Source organism: Jaculus jaculus, chromosome 1 (assembly GCF_020740685.1).
Source record: "Jaculus jaculus isolate mJacJac1 chromosome 1, mJacJac1.mat.Y.cur, whole genome shotgun sequence".
Taxonomy (NCBI): Eukaryota; Metazoa; Chordata; class Mammalia; order Rodentia; family Dipodidae; genus Jaculus; species Jaculus jaculus.
In genome coordinates this window covers 141,419,043-141,436,895 of record NC_059102.1, presented here as the reverse complement: position 1 = coordinate 141,436,895, position 17,853 = coordinate 141,419,043, and the positions used below count along the sequence as shown (strand labels likewise).

The 17,853-nt window shown below is 47.6% G+C and overlaps 1 protein-coding gene across 10 annotated transcripts in view; it reads left to right on the top strand.

The window, feature by feature from the left end:
• Positions 1 to 17,245, top strand: part of Znf618 (zinc finger protein 618) — a 210,889-nt gene extending 193,644 nt beyond the window's left edge. For all 10 annotated transcript variants that reach the window (XM_045143945.1, XM_045143921.1, XM_045143964.1 and 7 more), the window contains 2 exons: positions 8,880 to 8,981; positions 9,809 to 17,245. In XM_045143945.1, the coding sequence (XP_044999880.1) occupies positions 8,880 to 8,981; positions 9,809 to 11,325 (1,619 nt within the window). In that variant the 3' untranslated portion in view covers positions 11,326 to 17,245. The remainder of the gene's footprint in view (positions 1 to 8,879; positions 8,982 to 9,808) is intronic.
• The last annotated feature ends 608 nt before the right edge of the window (positions 17,246 to 17,853 follow it).

Here is a 17,853-nt window from a genome sequence, read left to right as displayed (position 1 = left end):
GCCTAGTGTTCTGCCCAAGAGAACCAGCATTCTACAAAAGGGAAATATGTGTCGGGGTAGAAGACAGCTACTGCCCCTCCACTCATCCCTGGAGTAATCTAGAAGCATTAAAAATAACTTGATGAGGTGTGGTGGTACATGCATATAATCCCTACCCTCTGGAACCTGAGGCAGGAGGATCACCAATCCAAGCCTTGCGTGCATGCACTGGGGAGGGAGTAATGTGAAATGTGCCTATAGCAGCGGTGGCTGCTTTTTTTTTTTCCAGTTACTGGTGTCATCATTAGTGTCCTCCTAAGGCTCACAAGCCCTTCAGATCACCTCTAGACCTGGCCTGACTAGCACCAAGTGCCCCAAGGCTCTGTTACACTAGGTGCTGTAAGCACAGCCTGGTTCATTCACTCGTTCGACGTGCATTTACAGGGTGTCAGCTGTATAAGGCACTAATTCATTGACCTTTGAGATGGCTTTTTTTCCCCAAACGCACTCTTCACAGTCACAGCTGAGCTCTGAGTGACAGGACAGTGGGTGTGGGTTGTGCTCCATTGGTGTGCCTTGGTGCTATGTGACCTCCCATGGGAAACTGTCTTCATCTCTAAAACAAGGGCACATGGACCGTAGGTACTCCACTGCTCTCCCCATCGTTTTCCTGGTGTCTCCCAGTCCCCTCTACTGGCAGCCAACCCGCTCCAGGGAAGACTCCAACCATTTAGATATGCCCCATGGGGACTAGCAGGCGGTGGTCTCCAGCGTCTCGCTGCCCTCCCTCTGGAACCCTGTGTGCCCCAGGCCCTGCCAGCTGGGGGAAGCTGTAATTAGGGGAGCATCTGGTAGGTGCTTCCCATCCCTCTGACAGTTAAAAGACAGAGGCCATTAAAATGCAAATTGAGGCTGAGCCAGGAGGTGGCCCCACCTCTTCCAGCATCTTGACTTGTTCCCAAGGAGCTGCAGGCTGCTTTGTTCTGGTCCAGCGCTACCAGAGAATGCCTCCACGGCAACCCCGTGCAAAGCCAGGCGGAATCCCAGCCAGACTGAATCGGGATTAAAGGATTGGCCCTGTGGAGGGAAATTAAGCGTCATGAGCTGCACAGTTCACAGTGCCGCCGATAAGGGGGATCAGCCTCGAGTAACACCAATCTCATTAAAAGGCTGTTGAATGGCACAGGCTAATTCGCACTAATCAACTTCCTCTCTGCTGTAGGGTTCCTGTCTGCCTTGGCGACAGTTCAGGAGCAGGGTTGGCAGTCGTGCCAATGGTAGTGAGTGCTTTCCTTGTGCAGGGCACAGACCTGAGAGCTCTATGTGAGCTGTTTCATAAGCTTGTCCCAGACAAACTTACTAGCTATAGACATTTTCATCCCCTTTATACAAATGAAGAACCGAGGCCCAGAGAACATAACCACTGGCCCAAACTTGTACAGCTCATGCACACTCACCAGCATCACTTGAGCTTTTACTTGGTGCCAGGTCTTGAGTTTTATACCTAATTCACTAAGTAATCTCAGCACGGTGCCCCAAGTATCATTAACTCCACAGAAAAGGAAACTGAAGCACAAAGTGATAATGTAACTTGCCCAAGGTTATGAAATCAGTGATCCTTAGACCAGGATTCTATCCCTGGAGGTGAGCTCCATCTGGAACCCCCAGGTTTAATGCCCATGTTCTGCAGCTGTGGGCAGCCCTGGTGGGGATCTCCCTGGGGGGAGAGTGGACATAATCTCCCCCAGAAATGAGCTTCCCAGTCCTTACTGAAGTCCAGTGGGGGGGGGTGACAAGGCACTGCTGAGTGGCCCCCAGAGACTTGGCAGGCAGCAAATGGAGTTTGTGGCTCTCTGACTTAGGTGAGGAAGTGGCCACACCTGGTTTCTGATCTGACTACTTCTGGCTTCTGTTTCCCTACCTATAAGAGAGTTGATCACATCTCCTGTGAGGGATGGTGAGGGTGATGGACACAAAGGGCTGTGGTATATTTCAAGACCTACCACAGCAGGCGCCTGCTACTTGTTCCTGTCTGGGTTGAGCATCCTTCATCTGAAAGTGTGGTGCCAGAATGGTTTCAGATTTCAGGTAATTTGACTTCTGGATATTGTCATATGGGAGACGACTCAAATCTGAGTGTGGCATTCAGTCACACTTCATACATAGCTAGCCTGAAGGTAACTGCTTCATACTGTATTCTTAGTGGACCTGCTTTCTTTGGTCAACAGTCTTGCTTCTTGCTATGTAGCCCAGGTTGGTCTTTAATTGACAATCCACCTGCATCCGTTTTAAGTGCTGTGATTGCAGGCATGCAACACCACACCTGGCTCTTGTGCATCTACATCTGGACTGAGACCCACTGCATGAGGTCACGTGTGGCATTTCCTTGTGTGTCGTCATGTTGGCGCTCAAACTATTTTGGAACTTGGAAGGTCAATATTCAGATGTTCAGCCTGTGCCTTCTCCTTCTCACAATGGTCCCCCAACAATAGCTCTCATCCCAGCTGTGCGCCAGGGCGGTACAGATGTGCCAAGGCTTACCCAGCCTGGGCACTGATCAAGCCTCTTCACAGAGCTTTGACCAAGAACTTTGTTTGTGTTGTGTGGGAAGCTGCTTCTGTGGGAGAGAAGGATGGTTTCAGCCAATGGGCACCAGACACCGTTATCTAGTATTCAGGTGAATCATCTCACCTTGAAGCCCTATCGAGAAGTAGAGAACAAGAAAATCATTCCTAGCCCAAGAGGAGAGGAAACTAAGGCCCAGAAAGTTGGAATGACTAAATGTCACACCCCATGGCCATGGTACAATTAGAAAAGTCTCTGTACTACAGTAGAGAAAGTCAGAAAATCTGCTTATTCTCATAGGAAAATTTGTTTCCTCTTGAAATAGAAGGGATCCCTTTAAAAAAAAAAAAAAAGTGAAATGCAAGCCGGGCGTGGTGGCACATGCCTTTAATCCCAGCACTCAGGAGGCAGAGGTAGGAGGATCGCCATGAGTTCGAGGCCACCCTGAGACTACATAGTGAGTTCCAGGTCAGCTTAGGCTAGAGTGAGACCCTACTTTGAAAAACTGAACACACACAACAAAATTATGTATATATATAATTTATCAGTTTGAAGGAGTACAGTGTTGTGGATTTGAAAAATGTATCTAGTGGTTTACTCTCCATCATACTCAAAACCATGGTAACATCAACCCCAAACTTTCCTTCACACCCCTTGTCCCAGTCCCAGCCTTGCTGTAAGCGACACCACCTTGAGCTTGCTTTCACTGTCACTGTCATTTTGCTTTCACTGGGTTTGTGGACTTCATAGAGTGTCTACTCCTTTTGTATCTAACATCTGTCACTTTGAAAATGTTTAAAATTCACCTGTGTTCCCTGCTACCAGAAGTTCCTTAGTATTGTTAAATACTCCATTGTTTAAAGATATAATTATTTACCCATTCACCAACTTGAGGACATTGAGACGGTGCCTGACTTGGGGCTAAGGGCTTCACACCCCGTCCTTGTGGACATGTGTTTTCACTCCTTTGTGAAGCTGAGTGGAGAAGGGAGGTGCTGAGACAGGTGTGGTGGCCCTGCCTGTTTCCATGCCCCCACCAGCCGTGTGTGACCTCGTCACGTTCTTGCCAACATTGGTACTTTTTGATAGTAGCCATCCTGATGTTTATAAAACAATATCTCATTTCTCTGACAGCTAGTGACTGCTTGTTTATCTGTAGAGAAATGGGTATTCACATCCTCTACCTATGAGGCAATTTTTTTCTCATCTTTTTATGGAGTTGAAAGAGTTTTTTTTATATATTCTAGATATAAAACCACTTCAGGTATATTTTGCAGTTGTTTCCCGTTGTGTTAGTCTGCCCTTCCTCCCTCCATCCTTCCCTTCTTTTGTCTCTTCTGCAGCCCACGCTGGCCCTGGACTTGCTGCCCTCTTGCCTCAGCCTCCCAAGCTGCCGGGACTGCAGCTGGAGCACCACGCGCACTGGTTCTTTGACGTCTAAAACTTTTAGTTTTGATGAAGCCCATTTGGCTGGATTTTTTTTTCCCGTCATTTGTGATTTGGGTACCATCTAAAAACCCACCATTTAGTGCCAGTCACAAGTGTGTAATTAACTCTTTTGTTTTTATATAAGAATTTCACAGTGTTAGCTCTTACATTCTGGTCTGTGTTCGTTGTGAGTTAATTTTTGCATGTGGTCTGTGGTAAGGCAGTAGCTTCACTCTTACATGTGTTGACTCACAGATTTTGAGGTGTTACATTTTTATTTTCATTAAGTTCAAAACATTCTTCCAGGCTGGAGAAATAGCTTGGCTGTTAAGGCATTTGTCTACAAAGCCTGAGGACCCAAGTTCAATTCCCCAGTAGCCACCAGATGTACAGGGGGCACATGCATCTGGATTCTATTTGCTGTGGCTAAAGGCCCTGGCACACCCATTCTCTCTCTTTCTATCTGCCTCTTTATCACTATTTCTCAAATAAGTAAAATATTTAAAAATATTCTTCCAATTTCACTTGACCTTTTTATGTAAACCACAAGCTCAAAATTAAGTACAATACTTAGTACTCAAGTAATTGTAGCTTTTCTCAGTGTTTTTTTTCTTTTTTAAAATAGTTTCATTTATTTATTTGAAAGAAAGAGGCAGACAGACAGAAAGAGAGAATGGGTACACCAGGGCTTAACTGCAAGTGAACCACTAAGTATTCTTTTGTTTGTGGCTAGTCAAAAAAGTATTTTATGAGGGCTGGAGAGATTGCTTAGTGGTTAAGGCACTTACCTACATTAGGACCTAAGTTTGGTTCCCCAGTACTCATGCAAAGCCAGGTGCACAAGGTGGTGCATGCCTCTGGAGTTCTATTACAGTCACTAGAGGCCCTGGTGCACCTACGTTTTATATATATATATATATTTATGCCTCTTCCTCTCTCTCAAATAAATACATAAAATATTTTTAAAGTACTTTATATGATTCTTGTGTTTGCTGTCCACCTTCTTTTTGTGGGAACATGGTGTTTTATGTTTATATATGTGTATGTATGTATGTGGGGGGTGTGTGTGTGTGTGTATGGTTTGGGACCATATATATGACTTCTTGATGCTGTCTGTTCAATTTGCACATACTTGGTCTTTTGTACCCACTCTCCTCTCCCAGTACCAGTTGCTGGGCAAAGCGAATTGAATCTCTAACTATAGTTGTGATTTTTGTCCATTTTTCTTTGAATTTGTTTAGTTTTTGCTTCATATATCTGAAGCTATATATTCATTTAGGATCATTCTACACTCTGGTAAATAGCCTTCTTTGCCATTTTGCAGGGTCTGTTATTACCCCTGGTTATGTTTCTTGTTCTAGGTCTGATTTTCTGAAATGATACAACACCCATATTCAGCTTTTATTTCATCTCTGTTAGCATGGTTGTAATACGTATCTTCACATTGCATTGATAGAAGAAAAACACCCAATGTGAAGTAGCTGATAGAAGGAAAAGTTTCATTTTGGCTTACGGTTTCCAGGGAAAGCTTCATCGTGGTGGGAAAAGCAGAGGAGGAGCAGAGGTTGGGCATCTTGTCTTGTCATTTCAACTGGGAGCAAACAGCAAGACTGAGCAGCACTGGCCAGGGGGTTGGCTACATAATTCCAGGGCCCTCAACCTCTTCCAGCAAGGCTCCACCTCCCAAAAGCTCTTCCCCTTCCCAAATTGCCACCATCTGGGGACCAAGTATTCAGAACACATGAGTCTCTGGGGGACATTTCATTCAAACCCCTACAACGGTACATCTTTATTCAGCCTTGTACATTTAATTTTTCTTTTTAAGTAGCTTCCATTTTAAAACATATTTTATTTATTTGCAAACAGAGAAAGAAGAAGGGGGAGACAGAGGGATAGAGAGAGAGAATGGGTACACTGAGGCCTCCAGCCACTACAAATGAACTCCAGATGCATGCACCACATTATGCAGTAGCTTTATGTGGATACTGGAGAATCGAACCCAGGTTGTTAGGCATTTCAGGCAAGTACCTTAACCCCCAAGCAATCTCTCCAGCCCCGTGTGGCTTTCTTACACATCATATATTGTCAGGCCTTTTTTAAAATATGGGTCTCTACCTCTTAGGAGTTTTGAATCAGTGGTGTCCACTCTTATTTCCCTGTGCATTGGGAATAAATTGACCCCACTGGTGCTTTTTTGCTACCCATCCTTTGCTCTTTGTCTTTGTTCCCCTCCAATTTCCATACTTATTTTAGGTTGATTATTTTTATCTCCACAGTTGAATAACTAGCTGTATTTTTATGTCACTCTTTATGGTTTATCTGGCTCTTACGCTCTATAGTTTGAACTGATCACAGTGTGCCTTCAAGTAATATTATTTTCCTGTCCATATTACCTGTGAACCTTTCAGCAATACATTTTGGTTCTCCACCCTGGTCTTCATACTTCCCTTGCTGTGCAGTTTGCTTTTACTTCAGGTTGCTGCAGCTCACTGTTTCTACTTCAATGAGCCGTCAGTTAACTTGGAGAGACTGGAAGTGGGGGGGGTGTTTCTGCATTCATCCATAAGTGTGTGGTTTCTGGCACTCTTCCTTTCTCCATACCCACATTCTTGTTTGATTCCTTTTTTCTCACACCTGAAGAACATACCTTAATGTTTCTTATAATACAAGTTCAATTTTTAGTCCTAAGAGTCCATTTCATCTTTGTATCTGTGAGAGATTTTATTGCTAGATGTAGAATGCTATGTTAACATTTACTCTCTTGCCTTTTGGAGTTACATAATTTCTGATAAGACGACTATTGTCATTCTTGGTTTTGCTCATTTATACATAATCTTCCTCCTTGTAGATGTTTTTACAGCCTTTTTTTTCTTTTCACTGGCTTTCAAGAAGTAATTATGAAGTGATATTATGTGCTTATAGTGTTTTTTTTATGTTTATCCTGCTTGGAACTGTGAGATTTTTGAATCTGGGCTTTTACATTTTATCCAGTTTGAAAATTGTGTGTGTTTACATTGGCATTCATGTGTGTGTGGCTACTTGTACACATGTACGAAAGAGAGAGAGAGAGAAGGATGGAGGACAACCTCAGGTGTTGTGCCTGCAGAATTGTCCACCTTTTTTGAGACAGGGTTTCTCACTAGTCTATAACTCACCAAGTAAGCTAGGCGGGCTGGGCAGCGAGTCTTAGAAAAGCTGCTTCCTCAGCACGGCCATTACAAGTATGTGCCACCACACCTAACTGTTAAGTGAATTCTGGGAATAGAACTCAGCTCCTCATGCTTAAGAGGCAGGTACTCTGACGACTAAACTAGCTTCTCAACTCAGTTTGGGATTTTTTTTTTTTTTTTTTTGCTAGTTCTTCAAATATTCTTTTGTTCCATTGTCTTTTTCTCAGATTCCCATTTTATGCTTGTATGTGTGTATTGAACTGCTTGATACTGTCCATGCTCTGTTCATTTCCCTACCCTTTATAAACCCCTGTGGTTGATGATAGATAGGTGGTCCTGTCTCTAAGTTCAGTGGTCTTCTCTGCCATGACACACAGCCTATTTTTATCTGAGTGGCTGTAAAAATGAGATACATTTAACATATTAGCTGCACTTCAATGGATTAATTTTGATGTTTATTGATTAGTTCTGATGAGATTATTTTTTACATTTGCCATTTCTCTCCTCATGAGCATGTTTTCCTTCATGTTTTTGACACATGTGTGATATTTATAACAGCAAGTTTTAGTGTGGGTCTGGTTCTGGTGATTGCTTTTTCTTCTCCTGGTCAGAGGCCATACGTTGCTATCAGTGAGTACTTGGTACTGTGCATTTGTACATCCTTGAGAGCTGGGTTATACCTTTTCTCTAGAAAATGCTAGCCCCTGTCTGCTGTGGAGTTACTTAGTCTCCCTTTGAAGGTGTTAGGACAAGTGTGGATCAGCCTTTAGGCTCGGGCAGATTGGGTTTCATAGGTCTGAATTGCACTCTGCCCAGGTCTGTGCGCAGCCCTGCCGCCACTCTCTCTCTCTCTCTCTGTGGTCTTGGCCAAACCTGCTATGAATCTGGACCTCGGTGTCCACATCTTCCAATGAGGGGTTGGGGAAGTTAGTGCTTCATACCATGTAGGTAGGGACTGGGTTTTCCTTACTATAATACAATCATAGATACAGAAAGAACTATACTTTAAAGGAGTGAGATTGGAGCTGGAGAGATGACTCAGTTGGTAAAGTGCTTGCTGTTCAAACATGAGGACTTGAGTCCAGGTCTGCAGTGCCCACGTAAATTGCCAGGAATTGTGGCATGTCCCTGTAACCCAGCGCTGCAGAGCCAGACACAGATGAATCCTCTGAGCTGACTGGCTAGCTTCTCTGGCTCAATCCACTGAGATCTGGATTCAGTGAAAGACACTGCCTCAAAAAAATAAAATAAAAAAACAAAAAGCAGATAGCAGAAAATATTTGATATCATTCTCTGGCCTCCACAAACATACAAGCATGCAAACACATACCACATACACACACAAAAATAAGTTACATAAAGAAATGAGAGATTATGAGGCATTGGAGCAGTTGGGTTGGGGTGTAACTGGTGCATACTGCAGTTGTGAGTACAGGGTGTCTGGCCAGGCTTGGGCTCCCACCAGCTGAGTGTCTCCTCTGTCTTAGGACCATCAACCATGCTCTGGTCTCCAATACCTTCCTGCAGGTGTGGCAGCCATGCATTTGTCCTCATTTTCTGAGACCATGAAAATAAGACTTTGTAAACATAGACAGTTGCCCAAGGAGGAGATGGGATTTAACCCAGGCCCAAGTCCCTCACACTGTATGTCACTTTTACCTCCCACACTGTTATCATCTTGCTCATCAGTGGCCTCTTACCCTTTAAGGTAACACACTGTCCCCATTGTGCTCACAGCTGACAATGAAAACAACATCACCTCCAACCAGTCCCGATCACCACCTGCTGCAGTGGAAGAGAAGTGGAAACCTCAGGCCCAGAGGAACAGTGCCAACAACAGTAGGTGTCCTTGGCTGCTGGAGCACAGGGCCCCGGAGGTCCCGCAGCCTTATTGTGTCTGTCCTCTTCCCATTCCCACCTGCGGGGCTGCAGATGGTGCGCATGGCAGTCAAGCACACTGAAATGTAGGGCTTCATGGTGGGAATGCCTACCTCATAGGCAGGAGGAGGCCATGGAGAAGAGATGATTTGAGGTCAGAGAACATCACTTAGAACCAGAGTCACAACTGGAGCCCACACGTATACAATCTCTGCTGGCTTTGCTGACAACAGACCCTTAGAGTTTACTCACTGAAGATTTCTGTTTGGGGCTGGGAAGATGCTCCGCAGTTACAGTGCTTGCCATGCAAGCCTGAGGATCTGACACCAAGTTTGATTTTCCCCAGCACTCACATAAAACAGCTGGACATGGCCACTTATTCCTATAACCCCAGTCCTGTGGGGATCACAGAGTGGAGAATCACCAGGGCTTAGGAAAACTACAGCTTCACACTCAGAGGAGACAGACTACCACACCGACGTGCACAGGGCACACACTGCACACACTGTGCACTAAAATAGAATCCCTATTGTAATGGCAGTTCCTGTGTGAGGAAGAGGTGAAACCGGTTGTCTTAAAAGGTCTAGGAGAATGACACATGTGCCTTACTAATCAATCTTAGAATGTTATTCATATGATGCTGTCACATGTTAAAACTAGCCCATTCCAGTTTGTTTTTCCTGTTTTGTTATTCCTGATACTAGGTGTTTAGAGGATTGTACTGCTGCTAGACCAAGCAGCCTTGAGTGCCACAAGTAATCATGTCTCTCTCTGTGTCCCCCTACCAGCCACCACCAGTGGTTTGACACCCAACAGTGTGATCCCTGAGAAGGAGCGGCAGAACATCGCAGAGCGTCTGCTCCGGGTCATGTGTGCCGACCTGGGCGCACTGAGTGTGGTCAGTGGCAAGGAGTTCCTCAAGTTGGCCCAGACCTTGGTAGACAGTGGCGCTCGCTACGGGGCCTTTTCAGTCACTGAAATCCTGGGTAATTTTAACACACTAGCACTAAAACACCTGCCACGTATGTACAACCAGGTGAAGGTGAAGGTGACATGTGCCCTGGGCAGCAACGCCTGCTTGGGTATCGGTGTCACTTGTCACTCTCAGAGTGTTGGCCCGGACTCCTGCTACATCCTCACGGCCTACCAGGCCGAGGGCAACCACATCAAGAGCTACGTGCTGGGTGTGAAGGGCGCAGACATCCGCGACAGCGGTGACCTGGTGCACCACTGGGTCCAGAACGTGCTGTCGGAGTTCGTGATGTCAGAGATCCGGACGGTGTACGTGACCGACTGCCGTGTGAGTGCGTCTGCCTTCTCCAAGGCCGGCATGTGCCTTCGCTGCTCAGCCTGTGCCTTGAACTCCGTAGTGCAGAGTGTGCTGAGCAAGCGGACACTGCAGGCCCGCAGCATGCACGAGGTCATCGAGCTGCTCAATGTGTGCGAGGACCTGGCTGGCTCCACGGGCCTCGCCAAGGAGACCTTCGGCTCACTGGAGGAGACATCCCCGCCTCCCTGCTGGAACTCGGTGACAGACTCGCTGCTGCTGGTGCATGAGCGCTACGAGCAGATCTGTGAGTTCTACAGCCGGGCCAAGAAGATGAACCTCATCCAGAGCCTCAACAAGCACCTGCTGAGCAACCTGGCCGCCATCCTGACACCCGTGAAGCAGGCAGTCATCGAGCTGAGCAATGAGAGCCAGCCGACCCTGCAGCTGGTGCTGCCCACCTATGTCCGGCTGGAGAAGCTGTTCACGGCCAAGGCCAATGACGCGGGCACCGTCAGCAAACTGTGCCACCTTTTCCTGGAAGCGCTCAAGGAGAACTTCAAGGTGCACCCAGCCCACAAAGTGGCCATGATCCTGGACCCGCAACAGAAGCTGCGGCCAGTGCCACCCTACCAGCACGAGGAGATCATCGGCAAAGTCTGTGAGCTCATCAATGAAGTGAAGGAGTCCTGGGCCGAGGAGGCTGACTTTGAGCCCGCCACCAAGAAGGCTCGCTCCACTGCCGGCGAGCACCCCGTGGCCCAGGAGGACGACCGGCTGGGGAAGAATGAAGTGTACGATTACCTGCAGGAGCCCCTCTTCCAGGCCACCCCAGATCTCTTCCAGTACTGGTCATGTGTGACCCAAAAGCACACGAAACTCGCCAAGCTCGCCTTCTGGCTCCTGGCAGTTCCTGCTGTGGGAGCGCGAAGCGGGTGTGTGAATATGTGTGAACAAGCACTTCTGATCAAAAGGAGACGACTGCTCAGTCCAGAAGACATGAACAAGCTCATGTTTCTGAAGTCTAACATGCTTTAAGACTTGACTTTAGAAAAAAGAAAAAAACAAAAAAGAGAAACAAAACAAAAAGAAAGGAAAACCTTAGAAAAACACACAACACTGTCACAAAGAAAAAAAATTAAGTTCTAAACACTGTGGACCTCATTGTAAACGCCCCCTGGAAACTTAAGTGCTTTTTTTTTTTTTTCAGTGTGTGTGTGTGCACGAGTCCATACCTCCATGTGTGGCGTGAACATGCATGCCATGGTGTGGGGTGCAGGGGAACTCCATGCTCATCTGCACAGCCAGAGAAGCTCTACACACACGTGCACACACACACACACACAACCCTGGTGCATGTACACGCCCCTGCTTGCAGGCGTGTGTGCAGTGAGCTGGGTGTGTCAGGAAAACCGAGCGATGGGGAAAGCGGGAGAAGTCTCACCTTTCTCGGGCAGGGGCTCTAAGGACTCTGTTTTCAGGTGTGCGGATTGGGAGAAGCTGATGTGAAATGTTCAGGCAGCTGACATCTGAAGTGACTTGACCCTCCCTTTCTTCCACCCTCAGACTCCTTCTCATCACTTCCCTCCCCACCCCATGGTGCCCACCCACTGCCCCCAGCTGCTCTGCACAGCTTCTCCAGGCTGCATCTGATGGGCAGTTTCTGCACTGGACTTTGTTTCTCGTTCACCTTCAGGGCATTGAGCCGCTGCGTCCGTGACGGCCTTTGGGTGTCACGAGCAGCCGCCTTAGAACACACCCATCTGTCTCCCCACATCAGGAGAGGAGGCTTTAAGAATATAAAGTGGACGTTTTGTTCTTTAACATAGAGAAAAAGACATTTTTCAGAGAAGTCTAGAAAACTGTCTCCACTCAATATTTTTTCCAACATTTTAGCAATCTTTATCTTTTGGGGGGTTTCAGTTTTTTCCAGATTTGATTTAGACTCTGCTAGGAGGCACTGAATGTCTATAACTTATGTATGTATGTTCCTTTGTTTTGTTTTGTCTTACTTGCCCTTTTTGTTCCGCAAGTCACACTGTAAACTAGCTCATCTCAGTGGCACGTTCAGGATCCTTCCCACCTGCACAGTCCAGTTTTCACATATTCACAAGGCCAAGGTTGTGGCTATGCTGTCTGGAGTGAGGGTGGGTGGGAAGGAGTTGTGGGTCACTTGGCTGTGAGGCTTGGTGGAAGCCATAGAGGCAGCAGTGGCTTAGGGGTCCTGAATGGAAGCAGAAGTGGCTTCCTGGTTCACATGGGGTTCTGCTAAGGTCTGCCTCTGTACACAGACTGCTTTGCACTCCTCACCACATTCCCACTCTCAGCTCGGCAGGAACTCCTGTGTTTGTCCATATTTACATCTGCCACACCCCAGGCCCACAGTCTCCTTTCCCCTCCCCAGGGCCCCAGGGATTCAGGGGTCCACAGCCCTCAGGGGTTCCCCACAGGCACCTCAGAGCTCCACCCAAGACAGCGGTGGGTGCATAATGCCTTGTGGACCAAATAGCTGGTGTCCCGCCGTGGACACCTTCGACTCGATGCTGTGAAAGGGGTCAGAAGGCCGCTCTTCTGATCCCCAGCCAGGAGCACATGCTTCTATACACAGTTCAGATGCCAAGAAGAGGGAATAGCATTCTCTTTACCAGAGAAAGGTCAACCCTCAAATCCCTCCCCACACCTCTCTGGGAATAAAAATCTTGGGGTCCCTGGTCCCTCCAGGTGACCAGGGCTGTGTGATGGGGCTTCAGGCTGAGAATGGCCACCCTTTGGGGGCTATTTGCAAAGGCACCTCTGCTATCCTGGGGCTTGCACTGCCCCTTCCTGGTCACAGAGCATTACTCAACTATGAGATACCTCGATTACGAAAGCACTGTACTACAGTCCTCTCCCCGCGTCACCAGCAGGAGGGGAGTGACGTTGGCTTAAAGATTCAAGAAGGTTTAGGATCACGGTCATTGGCCTAGGATGCTGTCCTCAAGGACCAAGCCTGCACTCTTCGCCTCACAAGAGCTAACCCAGAATCCCTACATATTCTTAAACACACAGATGGATGGATCACAGGGGTCATTTCCACATTTGCTTTGGCAAGCCATGGTCTCAGGAACCACCATCCAGTTCTGGTTTTGGAGAAGCTCTAGGTGTTTCTACCACAATGTCTTCATTTTGGGTTACACCATCAAAAAAGACTCATCCACAATGGAATTATTCAGACAAGAATCGAATGTTGCTCCCTGGATCATATGGGAACATGGATGTCTCAGGGTGTTCCAGAAAGTGGACTCTGCACTGCTGATGATGGATATCTCCAGCCTTGCTTGACTGTCCAAGATGGGCCCTGACCTGGCACTCATAGCCACATTGGAAGCACAGGAGCTGGGCACTTCATAGGGTCAGTGAGAGCAGTTGGGCGGGGCTGCTGCCATTGGGCCTGTGAATGCGAAACCATAGAAACCAGGCATATTGTCCCACAAGCTGCCAGCCAAGCCCAGATGTTCATTTAGAGCCCTGAGCATTCTCCTCTTCAGAGCATAGAATATTTCCCTCCAGAAAAAAAATCAGAGAAAGTCATGTTGAACTTCAGGCATCTGGTCACAGGTTGTCAACCCACGTCCAGCTTTTTTGCACCTCAGTTTAACACTTAAAGCTTAGCCTTCCTCTGTGGGTGTGTTGTCTCTCACTAGCTCCTCAGAAGCCTGTCTCCTGGGCTGCCTCCTCCTCATAGATGGCAAGATGGCAAGCAGTCATGTCTCTCTTGCATCCTCTGGCTCTCCAGAAACTGGGTTCAAAACCAAGGAAGGCTATACCCAGGTGTCCTCCCTGCCTGCTCCCTCATGAAGACCATCCCCACAGTGAAAATCCTGCAACAAACAGCTTAATAAAACCCAAAGATCTCCCAGGTCCAGCCACAGCCCCTTAACAGCAATACCCACCTTACCAAGTTCTAGTTCTGCCAAAGCGCTAGGGCTTTTCCAGTTCACCTCCTGGGGCCCAGCCTTCCCCTGACCATTGGAAGGATTTTGTCATCCCAGTGCTGTGAACACTGTAGCTGTTTCTACTACAGGCCTTTGGGGGCCAGGGAGTCAGACCATTTCTCTCATGTGCTCACTGCTGACTTGAATACAGCTTGCCTGGAGCTGTGTGGTTGCCTGACAGAAATGATCTTTGTATTGACATCCACGGACCCAAGAAGAAAGATGGAGAAAGTCCACCTCCATTTAGCAGGCTGTTCTAAGACCCTCATATGACATCACTTTGTTTGGCCCACAAAGCCTAAGCCAAGTCCTGCAGCATCAGGCACGGTCTTGGCTTTGTAATCGCCTCAGAGGTCCCATGTTTGTGAGGCGCAGTGGGACCTCCCAGGTTGTGTGTGGAAGCAGTTGTGTATCCCAGCACAGTTCTCCAGTTCCCAACACCTCTGTCCATGGGCCAGGTGGCATTTAGAAACCAGGAAGCAGAAAGGGCACTACCTGAGCAGAACTGTACGTACTTCCCTTCTGGGAAGTGGTTCCTGCTGCTTCACAAAGATGCGTCACCACCATCCACCACGGAGCCTCTCCACACATGGCATGCAGGGGTGGGGGAGGGGCTTCTGTAGATGGCAAGTTGTGGATCTCCAGCATCTATCTGGGAACTCATTTGAACACTTCTGTGTAGGCTGCCCACAGTCCTCTCAGTTTCACAACTTGTATCTCCTGCACTTTAAGAAGCACCAGAGAAGAATTTTGCAAGGCATGTTTTCCACTGTGAAGCCAAACTTCTGCCTCAGGAAACCCCCTTTTCTTGAACAAGGCACCCTGTACTTGGGCCAGGCTATTTTAACAACAGGCACGTGGGGAGAACCCGGATACAGCTATGCTCTGGGGACGCAGAGACACCAGAAAGGTTCACAGAGAGGCCAGGATGTGGGTACAGAAGGGAGGCCCTTTGAGATACCCAGACCTTGTCACCTTTGGTGGTGCTTGAAGCGGGCACAGCAGGCCGCCTCCTCCCCAGATACCTAGCTTTCCCTGGCCTTGGGAATAATGTGACATCGCTGTGTCTGGGATGTATCTGGAGGACGGTCCCAGGGAGGCAGAACCAAGACTAAGTGAGGCTCAGGCTACGCCCTGTGGACTATAGGTGGGGACTCCTGTCCCCAGGGTAGTGGGAGGGCTGGCAAGGAAGCCACTCCTCGCCTTCACTGTGGCTAATGTTTGCTAGGCCAGTTATGGCGAACCAATGATACAGTGTTTCCCTTTTATGTTTCCTTCCCAGTCTCCCCTTTGCAGGACTTTTAGGGGGATTTTCTTGCTGTAGTTTTCTTTCCTCTCATTCGGGTCTGAGGACAGTAGTCAGAAGCTCTGGCTTTGAACCAGGGAACCTGTGGTTTCTGGGCAAAGAGGTATCTGCGCTCACCAGAGCCCCTGCAGGTGTGAGGCAGCAGCGTGGCAGAAGGCGTCCCTTTCAGAGCTGCACTCCTGCATAGAGAATTTGCTAGGCTTGCAGTGGCACGAGAGCATCATGACCCACCAGGGTCCCACCCGCCCAAGCACTCCACAGGACACTTTGACTTTTAGAACCAAAGTTCCTTAAAGAGGCATAAACCAACTTGCCCACTGTCTCAGGAGCCTGGATTTCCTAAAATGCCAGTTGGTCCAAAGCCTGCCAGAAGGAACGCTCCTCCCACAGCTCAGGAGCCAACCGGCTTTCCTAGGACACAGCCAGGGTGGGTGGTTCCCCAGGAAGGGAGTGAGCTAAGTGGCCTGGCCTGAGCTAACCTCATCAGCCAAGGCAGAGGAGGAGCCACGAGGCCAGGCCCTCCAGACCCTAAGCATCAGGAAGTCATTGTACAACCACCCAAAACGGACATGCTTCATAAGAAGCATCAATTTCAGTTTTCAGATCCTCCCTTCTTTCCCCCACAACCTCATGTTAGTGATTCGTTCACATCAGGTAAACCTTGAGAACGCCTTGGTGCCCTGTCCCTCCTACCCCCCACTCAGTGACCATGTGTGTGCACCCCATTCTTTCTCAGTAGTAAAGACATTCTAGGCAATACCATGGACACATCAGTGTCTCGCTTCAAGTGCAAGAAACTCAAGTCATCTTTAAAAAAAAAAATACAAAAAAAAACAAAAAAATATCTTTTTTAGGCCAGAGTTTTCTACAGGTATTAATGAATATTTTTCTTAATCCTTATAAGTTTTATGTGTTTAATATTTCTTAATACCGGTAGCATTAATTTATACTTTTGTAGCAACACAATATTTTTATAAATAGCCAGTGCTTGGCTCAAGTCTTCACGGGGGTTTATGCAGGGCCATCTTAGGGACCCTGTGGACCATGTACTGTATTTAAAAAAAAAAAGTTACCTAAAGTTTCCTAGTGTCACACTTGCTGTGTTAAGAAAGAGTTGTTGGCGGTCTCCTGTATGGTTGGTATGGACCCAACAGTTCTCCAAGGAGTCCCGTTGCATGGGAGTTGAGTTGATGGTTCTCGTGATACGTAAACCTCCGAGACCAAACTGGAGGGTTTATTTAGAATTTTCTCTGTGTCTTTTGGGTTTTTTTGTTTGTTTGTTTCACTTTATTTTGGTACCATTTCTCCATTTGCAGCCAAATCAGTTTCATGATGTTGAAAACTTTTACTGATGTCAAATGGAGGAAAGGAATAGGAAAAAAAAAGAGAGATTTTTACAAAGTAATAAAAATTTTAAAACTGAACTGTTTAAATGTTGCTGTTTTTACCTGTCTATTCTTGTCCAAAAGTGGAATATTCCCTGGGAGAAGAGGAAGGTTCCACCGGGTTCCTTAAATCACCAAAAGCCCCAGCCCTGAGCTCAGTACCTGCCCCCCCACTTCCCAGTTGGTTCATGCCAAGGCAAAGACATCCTTGTAATGATAGAGGGGATCGGTCGCCTAAGCGAGTTCATGTCAGTGTTGTATTTATGGTTTTACAATAAAACAACCTTTAGGAAGTTCCTGTGTATGTTTTTTTTCTTGGGGTTGGAGTTAGGCTACAACATCCTCTTTGCAGAGCCCCTTCTGGGGCTGGTGAGGAGATGGTGGCATGTGGCGGTAGCAGCCTGGGTCTATCCCATCCTGCTATTGGGTTTGCCTACTCCTTCATGGGTCATTGGTCTCCTCCAGCACAGACCTGGCTTAGCCAGTGTTTGACAGATGAGGGCGGGACATGGCAGGGAGGTGGGCTGAGATGGAGTTAATCTGAACTGTGCAGTTCCAAAGCACACACGAGCGTGCCTGGCCTGGCGGTGGTCTTCTACCCTCCCACCCGTGACGTGTGTGCTGTTAAAACTTGGGTGTCATCTCTTTCCTGGGGAAGAGGATCCATGACTTCGGCCCAGTTCCTGGTGACATCAAGACTCTTACACGTGTGGAGAATCACTGCCTTCCTTCATGAGCTGGGGGAGACCAGCCAGAAAGACACAGGATATCCACACATTTCTTTCAGAGACTCCAACCAAAGCCAGTGGAGCAAAGAGTGCACCAGAAGATGTACTGTAGGCTGTGTGGACAGCAGGGAGAAGCTAAGGCATCCCTAGGCCAGAGCTCATCTTAGAGCGGC